The sequence below is a fragment of the Salmo salar genome, chromosome 06 (genome assembly GCF_965601325.2).
Source record: "Salmo salar chromosome 06, fSalSal1, whole genome shotgun sequence".
Classification (NCBI taxonomy): Eukaryota; Metazoa; Chordata; class Actinopteri; order Salmoniformes; family Salmonidae; genus Salmo; species Salmo salar.
Window position 1 is genome coordinate 72,525,896 of NC_138296.1, and position 14,843 is coordinate 72,540,738.

Below are 14,843 nucleotides of genomic sequence, written 5' to 3' on the forward strand. Positions count from 1 at the left end.
TGAGCGCTCCTGTTTGTAGATAACTCTTCAGATTTATCTAGTTTGGCATGGACATCATCGTATTTAGTTTTGGCTAAATCGAGTTGTTCCTGTAGCATATGATTTTGTTCCTGTAGAAAACGATTTTGTTGAAGAGCTTGTGCTTGTTCATCGTCATACGTTTTTGCAATTACATTTAATTGTTCGGTTTTCAAGCACAGTTCCATAGCTAGCAGAATTTTTCCCTTTTCTGCATTTGTCATTGGTTTCCAGGTCCTCTCCACCTGTCCCTTTATGTCTACCGTTACCTGCTCGTGCTTCAGCTGTGCACTGCGGTATTGGACAGATGGCAATCTCGGATGGCAAGACATCAGAGCTAGACTGGAGAGAACCTTTACGAGGCCTGCGCCCGATGGTTGATTTTGGAAAACATTGTTGTCTGCTTTTCCACTAATGGCATAATTAGGGTTGTTATCGCTGCTGAGGTCAGAGATCAATCCATTTACGGGTGGAGGTTCACTAATTAGCGGGTGAGTGGGAACCACCCCCTCTGATAGCTTGCACATTATTAGAACATTTGAAAGGAAAAAATGTTTTTCCTAATTTTCCAAAATTTTGGAATGTGGGGAGCTGCAAAGACGATTTTAATCTATTTATAGACGTTAATGAACCATCAGTACTGTACAGTACTGTGGAAGTTGGACGTGAATGAATTTGCAAAAGCAAATTGAATTAATCAATGCCAATGATTAGTCCTACCTGGGTAGGCTATCTGGGTATTAAACTTGAATTACCTGAGAGGTTGCTTCATCCAGGTTAATATGCAAAGTTTAAGTTGTCTCATTTAATTGGAAGAACCTAGAAAGGTATGTTCGACAATTTAACTTATTAAATTGAATGAGACGATAATCCATACAATCTCCATTGATTGGATATCATAAGTGTAAACCGTAGGTCAAATGTTGGGACCCTTCACCACTAGGGTACGCTCCTCCCTGGGGCTGAGCGTCAGTAAAGGGGTTTTACTGACTGTGCTTTGCTAAAGCAGATTTTACTGATTAATCTATTTATGATATATCAAACCTGTATAGGCTATCTGGGAATTAACTTTCAATTAACCTGAGAGCCTTGCTTCATCTAAGTTAAGTTTGGAAAAAGTTAATCATGTCTCATTATGGACGCCCAATCAATTTTGGATATTTTTTTTAAAGATCCACTTGAAAAGGTAAATCTGGCAATTTCACTTGTTAGTTAAATTGAATGAGACGTCATATCCAGTCAATTGTGATTGTCTGGATATGTTACCGTGCTCCACGTTTGAATTTCCCCTAGAGATGTACTGGCAATTTTTCACCACCAGGGTGCAGAATGCTGAAATTAAACGGAAGTACAAAGGTCGGACTTCCGTCACGCTAGCGGAGGAATTTTAAACGTGGTACGGAGAGGGTAAAATGTTCCCTCTGTTAGCTTGCAGTAATGCTAAGCTATTGCTACTTGGTTCAGGAGTATCCTTCCAAGCACCAAAATAGGATCCTTTCACTATGGAATGGGTGGGTTTTCTAGTGACGTCTCACCTTAACCCCATTCAGCATATTCTGCTAGCGTTTATGCTGACCGGAGCGACACGGTACTTAAATACAGATACGCATACGGTCTGCCCACACTGTCTTAGTGCGGTAGACAAATTATTCGGCTCGGTTACCGGACAGTTAACTTCTAATTTCTAACCTTACTCTAGAAGTTAATATTGACCGACAGAAATAGTACCGTTTGGCCTAACGGACTAAATCTGGAATTTATCCCTCACTGCTATCGACATAAGACCGGAGCCATTCTAAATAGCTTCTCCCAATTGAAAAACACACAATCACTTTGTTTAGATAGCAGGCTGCTTGTACAATTCTGTTTGCACAATTGATATACAGAATTTCACAGCAAAGTCCAATTCTATCTTAGATTCCTCGCACGGGGGCTCCATAAATGTGGTGTCTTTGGGGTACCATTAAACTGAAGACATGTTTATCAATTAACTCCCTGTAATTATTATCACGCGATTAAACTGATTAATCGTTTAATTGTAATTAACTAGGAGATCGGGGCACCAAGGAGAATATTCAGATTACAAAGTTATAATTTTCCTAATATAAACTTTCCTATATTACAATATAGGCCGATTATCTTCTGGTTTAAATGGTGTATTTTACCTCGTGTTCAGTCTCATTCCAAACGTCGTAAATTGTTGTATCTGCACGAACCCAGTCTTTACTAAAATCATCCATACATCAATTGTCTTAAAATCATTTATTTACTACACTAAGTAATTAACAGAAAACATACAAACAGTAATTATCGTCACAAAGGATTGGTAGAGGAATGTGCCCTTGTGGGCTAAACAGGCAGGTCGGCCTGTTGAACAATGGATCATAAAAGGTCAGCTGTGGCACACAGAGTTCATTAATATTAACAATTGATATGCTAATCCTTTGCACATGAACGCTCACTCATTCGGGAACAATTGCAATCAATATATATTTACGCTCAGTGTGTCATTGGGATCCTTGTTGGAGAGTTTTGTCCGCGTTCTCTCTTTCTCTCTCTCTCTCGGTTAGAATGGATCTTTCAGAGCGACATTCATTAATATCGTCATAGAATGGATGTTTCGTTGGTCTTCGCGTTCGATTATATAATTTACTTAGCTGCAGACTAATAATTAATATCAAAGACTTGTTCTTATTCTGTCGGTATCAATAGTCTAAAAGTTAACCACGTGGTATGGTTCACTTTCAGTAGAGGAATTGGATGGTAAAACCTATTGGCCATGGAGTGGAGGCCTGGTCTGGAGAAATGTAAATCAGGGTGGGTTTTATAGTGACCCTTGAACAGGCTTGTCAAATGACGCCTGGTCCTGTATGTGTCCCTGGGGGCGTGCCTATGACTGAGTTAGACTTGGTTACAGAAATACAATTCTATCACATTAACATCAGTACATAGCATCTCAATGTATTATAAAAGCTTTATCCTTATTAATACATTCTATACAACCATTATGATGCAAGTCTCAAGCTGAGGCTATTATATAAACAGTTTTATGGTAATATGGCTATATTGTCTCTTCTGAGTATCACAAAATTGTACCAAGCGGACCGGTTCGTAGCTGGATTCTTCACCAATCTTCCATACCTTCTCCAGAACACAAATGTCGCTTGGCTCCCCAATTCTGTGAGTTGGAAGAATTTCCTGTGTCTCTCTATGGGCCATGTGGCCAGAGACTCTCCTGGAATTTTACCACTCCTTCACACAGGGACTGGGTGGGGGGAAGGTAGGTTGGGAAATCGTACAAAGGGGAGGGGTTCAACTGTCCTCCCTGTACCAAAAGAGGCCAACGTCATGACAATAGCAAGCTGCTCTATCCGCACTGATTGTGAAGTAATTTAATGTTGAGCTAAATGTAAAAAAAATAAAAAAGGACAGAAAGGAACAATATAACCTGTCAATTTTGTTTTGGTGTTCGGAACAATGGAACGGAACAAAAAAATATAGAATTATGTTTAGAATTAAACGATTGGAAAATAATTTTGGTTCCAACCCCTGCTCTTCTCCACTTTTTCCTCCTTAATCCTCCACCTCCTCCATCTCTCAGCCTACTGAGTCCACTGGCCTCCCTCACACAGTACTACCCTACGCCTTGACCTCTTTCTCCCCTCTCTCTCCAGATGAAATTCTGTGACTAGTGAAGTCTGGCCACTCGACAACCTGCCCACCTGACCCCATCCCCTCCTGCCTTCTCCAGACCTCTCTGCAGACCTTCACACTTCCCTCACCAACTCATCCCTGACCATTGGCTCTGACTTCAAGATGGTCAGAGCCGCTTCCCTCTTCAAGAAACCAACACTCAACCCATATGACATGAAAAACTATAGACCATTATCCCTTATTTATTTTCTTTCCAAAACACTTGAGTGTGCTGTCTTTGACCAACTCATTTATCTTTCTCAGAATGATCTTCTTGACTCTAGCCAGTCAGGCTTCAAGAAGGCCAACTCAACTGACACAACTCTCCTCTGTGTCACAGAGGCTCGCCGCTCTACCAAAGCTGACTCTCCTCTGTTCTCATCCTCCTAGATCTATCCACTGCCTCGCCAATGTTATCCATCAGATCCTCCTCTCCACCCTCTCAGGACTGGGCATCTCATCTCATCCTGTGTCGTCCTGTGTATGCACCATGGGTTCGTACTACAGGGCTCGGTTCTAGGCCCTCTGCTCTTTACACCAAGTCACTCGGCTCGATCATATCCTCACATGTCCTCTCCTATCATTGCTATGCGGATGACACTACTACTTTTCTCATCCTCCCTTTCTGATTCCCAGGTGGCAACACGCATCTCTGCGTGCCTGCCGGACATCTCAGCTTGGATGTCAGCCCACCACCTCAAGCTCAACCTCGATAAGACAGAACTCTTCAATTCCACCGTGGGGAGGTAGGAATAGCTGGTAGCAGTAGCTAGCATGCCTTGGCAAGTTAGCTAGCCTGGTTAACATGCTATGCAGTGTTTATCTAACCTTGTCTCTACAGTCTCATAGAACCAGAACACTGAGGAGAACCGGACCCTTCTTTGACCAAGTCTGGGAAATGAGGAAAGTGACGCTTTACCAAGGCAGGCACAGAAGGCAGGGAGTCCCCACCGAACCTGGCCGACCTCTCCCTTCAAGAGTAAGCAACCGGCGACAACGCGCACAAGACCCAGGTTGAGCGAGGGCAGCTTCTGCATGCAACAAGCCCAGGCTAAACAAGACATTTGATCCGACCAAAGACCCAAATCCATCCCGCATCCCACAACTCAGACTCAGCCGAGGTACAGGCCTCTGGGAGAGGACGGTCACTATTGGAAACACCAAGCAGCCGGTGACAATGTGCACGTGAACTGGTTCAAGCAAGGGCAGCTTGAGCATGCACCAAGCCGAGACATACAAAACAACAAACATGAGTATCTTTTGTTGATATGGTGTAACCGCATGACCAGGCGCAGGGTCGCTAACCTGAACCCGGTTTGTTGGCCTTTGTTGTTTTGTTCGCGTTAGCCATCTCACTCATTGCTATAGCCAGGCTTAGCAACCAGAAGAATACCTAATTGGTTTGTAGTTAGGAAACTATGAAAACAAAATACAAACTCAAGCACAGAACGTCCAAAGGGGGGCTCAACCACAAAAGGAGAGTTTAGTTGGAGCAAAGTTTGATAGACTGTTTAAGTAGCTGAATTGTTCTGCTCAGCTCAATGTGAAGAGCAGAATTAAAGGAATGAATCAGAGCCTCAGTGTTATCACCTATGGAAGGCGGGGCTTCTAGCGAGGCACGGCTTTCATTGGCCTTGTCAGGCTTGATTGTAAGTTCTTCAGTCGAGCTCGTGAGAACGCGACTCAACATAGTTCTGTGTTCTACCGAGGTAGCCTAGCGGTGAAGAATGTTGGGACAGTAACACTGGTTCGAATCCCTGGGACGACAAGGTGGAAAAATATGCTGTTCTGCCCTTGAGCAAGGCAGGTAACTCCCAATAGCGACTGCTCCCTGGGCATCGATGACGTGGACGTCGATTAAGGCAGCCCCCCGTAACTTTCTGATTCAGATGGGTTGGGTTAAAATGTGGAAAACACATTTCGGTTGAATGCATTCAGTTGTGCATCTGACTAGGTATCCCCTATACCCTGACAGGGAACAGATAGACAGAAAGAAGGAGGAAGTCTATCATTTGGGTCAAGTGACTTGGGTCTACCCCTCCTGGCATGTTCATCATAAACCATGAATAATCAATGTCTGACGAGATGCCAGAGATGACACCTTTAATCTGTGCCTTACTCCACTTAATGAGTCAATATTTTTCTCAGCCACAATGCATGTATGATTTTGATTTTTAGACCAATGAGATAAAACAGAATAGAAGGCAGACACAAAGAGAGTCAAGGTGATGAAAAATATTTTAATCTAATCACAAAAGTACAAAAATATGCAGTAAAATTGGATAGACCTACTTTACAGAAATATCATGGAAGCTCCAGGCTAATATTTATTGCCATGAATAAACAAAGACCTGTCATCAAAATCAAAGTTTGGTTGATTTAATGTAGCGCAATCAAAGAGCAATCAATGCTAAATAGGCATAGCCAGCTGCTATTTTGATTAATTCATTGAAATCATTAGAGCATGAATGGGGGCAAAAGAAATATGTATATAATGGACAAAAAAAAACATTCAGGGACCTACCCAAAGCAGGGCAAAATTGAATACATACGTTAATGTTTTTTCTCATCTTGGCCTGGACGGATTCTTAAAGCATTGTCATCCAGAGCATCAGCAAGACACTTCCAGCAACAGAGGTCACAACCCAGGAACTGCTTCCTCTGGGGGAGGTGTTGTAGTTAAATGGCTCCAAGGGCCCAGCCTGTAAGGATGGATCACTCCTGCAGCTCACTGAAAGAGTAGCTGTCATGTTGCGGATGTTTCCCTCATATATGGTGTAGTTTTTCTGTAGAAGGAACAAACATGACATGGATGGAGACGATGTTTTGAAATGACAGCATGAGCATTTACATTTTCATTGAGTGGATGCTTACATTGACATCTATGATGAACCCAATCTGAGGGACCCTCTTCATTGTGGCCTCGTGCACGGCAGTAGACGACTGGTCCCAAACTGCAGTCTTCAACATCTCCTCAATGTCTCTGCGGGGCACACACAAAGTCATTCTGGTTTATATGTGACAACTTAATATAATATATGCCAATTAGCAGATGCTTTTATCCAAGCGACTTACATTAATATTATTTTACTGCTCTAGGGATGTAATTATTCTTTGGATTACCTTATTTACTATTATGTATTGATTTTTCTTATTTAATTTTTTTTTCACCCTTTGTGATGCGTAATGCAGAGAACGCCGGAAGAAGAATTATCATTTAATTACCACAGTGAATTATTGTAATGTTTTTTTTTGTGTCAATTAATCCCATAAGGGATGGGTTGCCAATTTGACACGAAAATAACATTTAATTCACTCATTCATTTAATTCATTCATACAGTCATGCGTAACTAGCCACTAAAACAAACAGGCACAGAACCAGTCTAAAAATGTAAATGTGTGGGTGAAAACTGTGACAATGTGAAGGCTCTTACTGGTCGACTGTCTTCCCCATCATGGCCCTGTATGCATGCATGTCAGGGTGGCTGCAGCAGCTGGTGACGGGGATGGCTGGGTAGTAGAAGACAAAGGCTAGACACATCTCATCAGTGCTGGCCAGCCCTAACTGTGTGATTCCTTTGCGATTGGTTGTGTTATAGGTGCACTCCACAACAATCTCATCGCCCTGCAGTGGGGAAGAGATACTGCTTTAAGAAAGATCTAATGACTAACAATACCACTCATCCATGACAACCATTTGAAATACAGGAAGTACGTGGATGCTTACTGGTTTGATGGTCTTAATATTTCCCAGATTGGTGGCCTGCTGCATCTCAAAGTTGAAGTTCTCATCCAAGCCCAGGAAGTCAATCTGCTCTCCATTCCTGTGGAGGTTAGAATCAAGAGCACATCAGTGGTGAGAGTGAAGAATCATCTAGAAAGATCATCAAAGCTTATCGCTAATTATCCAGACAATGACACCATGTATTGGTCATATCATAGGCTGGTATCATGATCATATTTTTGGGTGTCCTCTCTCCAGGGACACAACTTTGGTTTTAGAACGGGGGATGGAGGGCGGGGGGGGGGGGGGGGGATTTGATCCTCTGCTGATTTTGTATGTTTGCCCACTTACAAAGAAATGATCAGTCTATAATTTTAATAGTAGGTTTATTTGAACAGTGAGAGACAGAATAACAACAAAAAAATCCAGAAAAACGCATGTCAAAAATGTTATAAAATGATTTGCATTTTAATGAGGGAAATAAGTATTTGACCCCTCTGCAAAACATGACAAGGTACTTGGTGGCAAAACCCTTGGAGTTGGCCACCAGGTTTGCACACATCTCAGGAGGGATTTTGTCCCACTCCTCTTTGAAGATCTTCTCCAAGTCATGAAGGTTTCGAGGCTGACGTTTGGCAACTCGAACCTTCAGCTTCCTTCACAGATTTTCTATGGGATTAAGGTCTGGAGACTGGCTAGGCCACTCCAGGACCTTAATGTGCTTCTTCTTGAGCCACTCCTTTGTTGCCTTGGCTGTGTGTTTTGGGTCATTGTCATGCTGGAATACCCATCCACGACCCATTTTCAATGCCCTGGCTGAGGGAAGGAGGTTCTTGCCCAAGATTTGACGGTACATGGCCCCGTCCATCGTCCCTTTGATGCGGTGAAGTTGTCCTGTCCCCTTAGCAGAAAAACACCCCCAAAGCATAATGTTTCCACCTCCATGTTTGACGGTGGAGATGGTGTTCTTGGGGTCATTGGCAGCATTCCTTCTCCTCCAAACACGGCGAGTTGAGTTGATGTCAAAGAGCTCCATTTTGGTCTCATCTGACCACAACACTTTCACCAGTTGTCCTCTGAGTCATTCAGATGTTCATTGGCAAACTTCAGACGGGCATATATATGTATTCTTGAGCAGGGGGACCTTGCGGGCGCTGCAGGATTTCAGTCCTTCACGGCGTAGTGTGTTACCAATTGTTTTCTTGGTGACTATGGTCCCAGCTGCCTTGAGATCATTGACAAGATCCTCCCGTGTAGTTCTGGGCTGATTCCTCACCGTTCTCATGATCATTGCAACTCCACAAGGTGAGATCTTGCATGGAGCCCCAGGCCGAGGGATATTGATAGTTCTTTTGTGTTTCTTTCATTTGCGAATAATCGCACCAAATGTTGTCACCTTCTCACCAAGCTGCTTGGCGATGGTCTTGTAGCCCATTCCAGCCTTGTGTAGGTCTACAATCTTGTCCCCGACATCCTTGGAGAGCTCTTTGGTCTTGGCCATGGTGGAGAGTTTGGAATCTGATTGATTGATTGCTTGCTTCTGTGGACAGGTGTTTTTTTACAGGTAACAAGCTGCGGTTAGGAGCACTCCCTTTAAGAGTGTGCTCCTAATCTCTGCTCGTTACCTGTATAAAAGACACCTGGGAGACAGAAATCTTTCTGATTGAGAGGGGGTCAAATACTTATTTCCCTCATTAAAATGCAAATCAATTGCTAACATTTTTGACATGCGTTTTTCTGGATATTTGTGTTGTTATTCTCTCACTGTTCAAATAAACCTACCATTAAAATTATAGACTGATCCTTTCTTTGTCAGTGGGCAAACATACAAAATCAGCAGGGGATCAAATACTTTTATATATATATATATATATATGTTTGTTTTTTCCAGTCGGATAAACACTTCAAACAGCCTTCCCAACCACTCGGAGGCGTCCGCATGGTCCTAAAGCGCACCGTTGCCCGTTTTGTATCACATTCCAATGATTGAACTGGGGGGGGAACAAAAATGCAATTTCAGAATGTACAAAGTAAAAGTTGCGACCCTGCCGCTCTCTCTCACCTGATGTGGCCAGCTTGCACCTTCCTCCCAGCCAGGTGAGTGTGCAGTGCCACGGAGAACACAGAGAGGTCAGGGACAGGGTCAGGCAGGATCTGGGGAAAGACAGATAGCAGGGTCATTTTGAACAAAATCCTGTTTTGTTGAAACAGAGATGGCTATACATAGTATACCAGAAAGGAAAGAGTAAGCTGGCTCTTTCTTTTTTTGACGACAATCTGCTCTACAATGTCATCAACCATCCTTCTTCAATCGTTTGTCAAAGGGCACTGAACGTACGTCTGAGAAGTGTGATGTGTTGCAGAGGCCGTAGCTGTGGAATGCTGTGGCATTGGGAGGGATAGCGTAGCCCCAGCCAATGGCCACCATTAGGCCTGTAGTCATGATACCCACGTCATGCTGCCTGAGCTGGGCAGTGTAGTACAGCCTCAGGCCTGAGTTATCCCTCCGACCTGCAGGGGGAGACAGAGGAGAAGACGTGATGATGAGGACTTTAGATGATCGCTGGAGAACCTGGAGAACCTCAGGGTGTGCAGGCTTTGTTCTGTTCAAGGACTAGCACATGGTTCACCTAATCATCAAGATTGGAGCAGGGTAAACTTGTTAATCCTATATTAGTGGATTGGAACGTTTTAATTACTAGCTAGTGAATGGTTACCTGCTTCTTGGGCCAGGTTGTTGTAGTGAATTTCCAGCCTGTAGAACTCATCATTATTCTGTCCTCCAATAGGGATCCCAGCTATTTCTGGAAGCTCAAAAGCCTGGAATGGAGAAGACAATGTAGAGACAGAGATCAGACTAGCATGTGTGTTCATTAATGTTTTCAGAAGGGGGGCAGTCTCTCACCCCTCCTCCCACCCCCCAGGCAGACACCACTCTGATGCAGTCCTCCCCTGATCCTTCCGTGTAGCATTTCTTCTCGTAGGTCTGGTTCACAGAGGAGGGGCAGCCATAGAGAAGCATGTGGTGGACCAGGTCCAGGTGCTCAATCACCGGCTCAATCTGAGCGACAGGGAGAGAGAAGGAGGCATAGAGAGAAGAAGCAGGGAGAGGGAAGAGATGACTCCAATGACAAACTTATGATGTAATTGTAAAATGATTAGACCATGGAATGAGAGAGGGCTCATTTACCCGATAGATATGATTTTTGCCGTTGAGCTTTGGGACCTTCATGACCTTGCAGTGGTAGTATGTACGTTCGGCAGGGACAGTAACCTGCAATGGAAGAAGGATTACTGTGTTAACGATGCAGTCCGGGATCTTAAGTACAACAGATTTGTAACATAGTGTATGAATTGGATTCATAACCTATCATACGAACTACAAAAAAAATAACAGATGATAATAATAATTTGCAGGACATAACATATCATACAAAATGGATGAAGTAGTACACAAAAAACAGGGACCCGTCTTGGCTCATGAGCACCACTTTCAAAACTACTGGCTGAAATTATACAGAAGTTCTGGAGCATCACTTTAATTGTATAAGTGTTGCCAGTCCATTTTGTTCCACAGTCACATGTTGTAGACTAAAGATACCACCTCCTGTATATTCAATATCACAATATTAATTCAAATTCATTTCATTCAATCATCTTTGACCTGTTCCACCCCAGGAGTAAAGTAAAATATTTTACTTAAAACTAAAAGTCCTGCTGTGCCGGATCTAGAGGAAATAGATGATCCCCCTTCAGGACATGTGTTTGAGGTCACTTACATTCTTCACAACGAAGTCTAGATAGTTGCTGTCTGGGGGGCTGGATCTGGGCATGAACTTGAGTAGATTGACCTCCTTGGTCCCCCTTCTATTGGCATGGTACCTTATGTCATCAGACGTACCATAGGCATAGATCAGCTTCACTGGACTGTCCTATGAGAAGAGGGATGGAACAAAACAACATCAATTGACAAACATACAAGAGCACAGAAGAACAAAAATCACAGAGTGAGGACTAGGTGTAAAGAAAAGGCCTAGAAGCCAGTAGACACTTAGTAGGGCCTGCATAATTTAGTGACATTGGTGTTTTGACTGTCACGTCCTGACCATAGTAAGATGTTATTTTCTATGGTAGAGTAGGTCAGGGCGTGACAGGGGGTGTTTTGTTCTACGTTTTCTATATCTATGTTTAGTTCTCTATTTCTATGTTGTTTTTTTGGGGTTGATCTCGCTAGGATCTCCAATTGGACGCAGCTGGTCCTTGTTGTCTCTAATTGGAGATCATATTTAAGTAGGGGTTTTTCTTCCTGGGTTTTGTGGGTTATTATATTTTGAGTAGTGTTTGTTTGTCTCTGCGTCATGGTTTGTTTTGTCATATTCAGATATTTATGTATTGTAAAGTTTCACGGATTAAATAAATATGTGGAACTACAACCATGCTGCACTTTGGTCTGCTCCTTTTGACAGCCGTGACATTGACACTTGTTATGTCACCATTGTCTTTATTAATGCTGTTTTTGTGAACCATCTAGGGGTACAACTGCTCACTTTTGAAAATGTTTGCCTGCCTTCCTGTGTTTGGGCCATTGTTCCAAGCACCTGATTATTTGTGTTGAATTACTCTAAACAAAAGAATCAGTAGGTGCATGTAAACCGGAGATGGTCTCCAGAGTGCTTTCAAAGAGCAGGTACATTAGATTGAACACACTGAACAGAAGATAAATTAAATCAGGGGATTTGGAGGAAACTGGAGCTTTGCATGGAGGCCTGTAGTGAGATTATGAGAAGATGCAACAATGATACACAACAATGAAAAGCCAAACCATAATATAGTGTAAAACGTTTGTGGTCCAAACAATGGAACGTATCACACCTTGTTCTAGGCATTGAACCATGGGAACGGCCATGGGAGCAGATCCTATTTCTCAGGGGTGTGAGCGTCTAAAGGCCATACCATTATTACCATGCAACAGATGGGAAAGGATATTTTGGCCCACCATCACTTGAGAAACTAACGAACTCTGTGTTTGTAATAAAGAATACATTTATTTAAGTTAAAAGGGAACAACTCTCAAAACCGGCTTAGGTTGCTCAGATATTTGTAAACTAACCTTTCATGAATAGAAATAGTCAATCATGATAACGGAACATGATTTTCCTCTTCAATCCTTTCAAGACTTTTAGTACAGATTACTTATTAACAGTTTGTGTCTCTGTGTGAAACAGTTGACTTACGGTGATGTGGAAGTCTTCCTGGTCACATGACTGGATGGACCTCAAGAAGGTCATGGTGGTTTGATCATCTACCTCATTCAGGGACAGGAGGGTGTAGCTCTGTTTCTTATCCACCAAGGGAAATGAGTTCCCTGTGGCATGATAATCCTGAAAGAGAGACAACACAGAAATACTGCTGTTATCTGGAGTCTATATGAAGCTTAATCGAGTTCTGTGTTATTAAACAAAAATGTTGTGGCGTTTCTGAAGGAGCAACACATTCACAGGTAACTTTAAAGAGTAATTTAATCTTCCAACAGTTTGCAGATGTTGAAAACCAATACACCTTCAACTCCTCCTTCTCTGGGTCGGCAGGTAGCCTAGCGGTTAGAGCGTTAGTCCAGTAACCGAACGGTTGCTGGATTGAATCCCCGAGCGGACAAGGTAAAAATATGTCGTTCTGCCCCCGAACAAGGCAGTTAACCCATTGTATGCCGTCATTGTAAATAAGACTTTGTTCTTGCCTAGTTAAATAAAGGTAAAAAAAAACTCCATATGACTAGATCAGTGTTCCCCAACAGCGCACATTTTTGCTGTAGCACCGGACAAGCACACCTGATTCAACTTGTCAACTAATCATGACCTTAATGAGTTGAATCAGATGAGCTTGTCCAGGGCAACTACAAAAATGTGTGCTGTTGGGGGTACTTGAGGACTGGAGTTGGGAAAGACTGGACTAGATAATCATGATTACTGCTACTACTATAGCCACTTTACTGTTACAGTAGCCTACTTTTAAGATCTATCCCTACAATATAACTACTGCTATTCATGGACGTAACAGAACAACAACTACTACAATACATTACCACTCATTCTCTTGTGTCTAATAGTAATGATTAGAAACGAGTTAATAATAACAGGTTAATAGTTTAGATACCATGAAATAGGTGCCATTTGGTCCGACCCCTCCCATAACAATATCCGATGCAGCCATGCCTCCATTTGGGCTGAACCCGAATCCCAGCCAGCCAGTGGTCTTGACGGTCAGCTGGAACATGATGGTGCCCTGGACCTCACTGAACCCCCACTTAAGGATGACGTTACTGTCTGCGTCAAGGTTCTCCACGAAGGGCATGAGTTTGTCCTGCTGTGCCCCTGTCCCTGGAGGCCAAGCCAGGAGCAGGGAGAAGAGTAGAGGGATCATACTGTCTTGTCACCCACAGATAGACCCTGAGACTGAGAACTCTACCTGCTGAGTTGTCTAGCTACGGAGCACCGCTAAGATTCTGATACACACTCAGTCACTCAAACAACAGAGTCCTACAGGGTCATAACACGCTCACACATACACTCCCTAGCTCTAACTTTTCTGAGATGTTCTCTCTCCTTTTGCCCCCCTCCTCTCCTCCTCCTGGATCCTTCCTACCTCCTCCTTCCTTCCCCATATAAACCTGTTCCTACAGCTCCCTCCCACCCACTGATGGACAAAGGACACTGTCAGTGGATTACTGGAAGTCCTGAGTCTGGATATATACTGTAGGAGTGATATATGATATGAGGAGGAGAGGAGGGATGCCTTTGATTTGGAGTTGGAGAACAGGTGAACAGTTCTGTAGGTTTTGATCCAAAAGAACGGAAGGAATCCCAACAAACATGTTCACATTGAGACAATGTGTAGGCACCTTTGCTCATAGGTTCCACACTGGCCCCCAAGGAATTAGCCCAGTGTGAGCAACCCATATCTGGTGAGGGCTGCCCTCACTTTGCCTGAAATAAGCCCATCTTTTCTCAGTAAACATGCCCACATTGGCACTGTACAAAATTCCGCCTCGACATTATGGGCATGCAGTGTTTCTAGCCTCTGATTGGCCAGTTGGTCCGACCCATGCTCTTACAAGGGTATAAATAGATCCCAGTCCCAGACCGTCCTTTGTCCCTGTGTGATTTCTTATGAGAGCGTGGTCAGACTTATGCCCTTGGGATGCGTAGAAAAACATAAGTTCACTATTGTTGTTATGATTGTTATTATTGCAGTGTGTGCTAGCTTAGCTGGGTTTATTTAGTTACTCCTTGTTGTTATTGTGTTACTGTTACCTTCAAAACAAAGTCGTTTGATATTGGGGACGCTGACGTAGATAGATAAAGTTAACTAGCTAGCTAGCTAGTTTCATAATTATTTCCATCATGGTAG

General features: G+C 43.1%; 1 protein-coding gene across 1 annotated transcript; it reads right to left on the bottom strand.

The window, feature by feature from the left end:
* Nucleotides 1-5,932: 5,932 nt before the first annotated feature.
* LOC106608039 (DBH-like monooxygenase protein 2 homolog) lies at nt 5,933-14,094 on the bottom strand. Its single transcript, XM_014205701.3, has 12 exons — nt 13,590-14,094; nt 12,671-12,817; nt 11,216-11,368; nt 10,627-10,710; nt 10,342-10,497; nt 10,154-10,256; nt 9,775-9,947; nt 9,499-9,590; nt 7,440-7,536; nt 7,147-7,337; nt 6,586-6,694; nt 5,933-6,497 (listed from the first exon to the last, which is right to left on the bottom strand). Exons 1-12 carry the CDS (start codon nt 13,854-13,856, stop codon nt 6,300-6,302), a joined length of 1,770 nt encoding a protein of 589 aa, XP_014061176.2. The 5' UTR covers nt 13,857-14,094; the 3' UTR covers nt 5,933-6,299.
* Nucleotides 14,095-14,843: the final 749 nt, after the last annotated feature.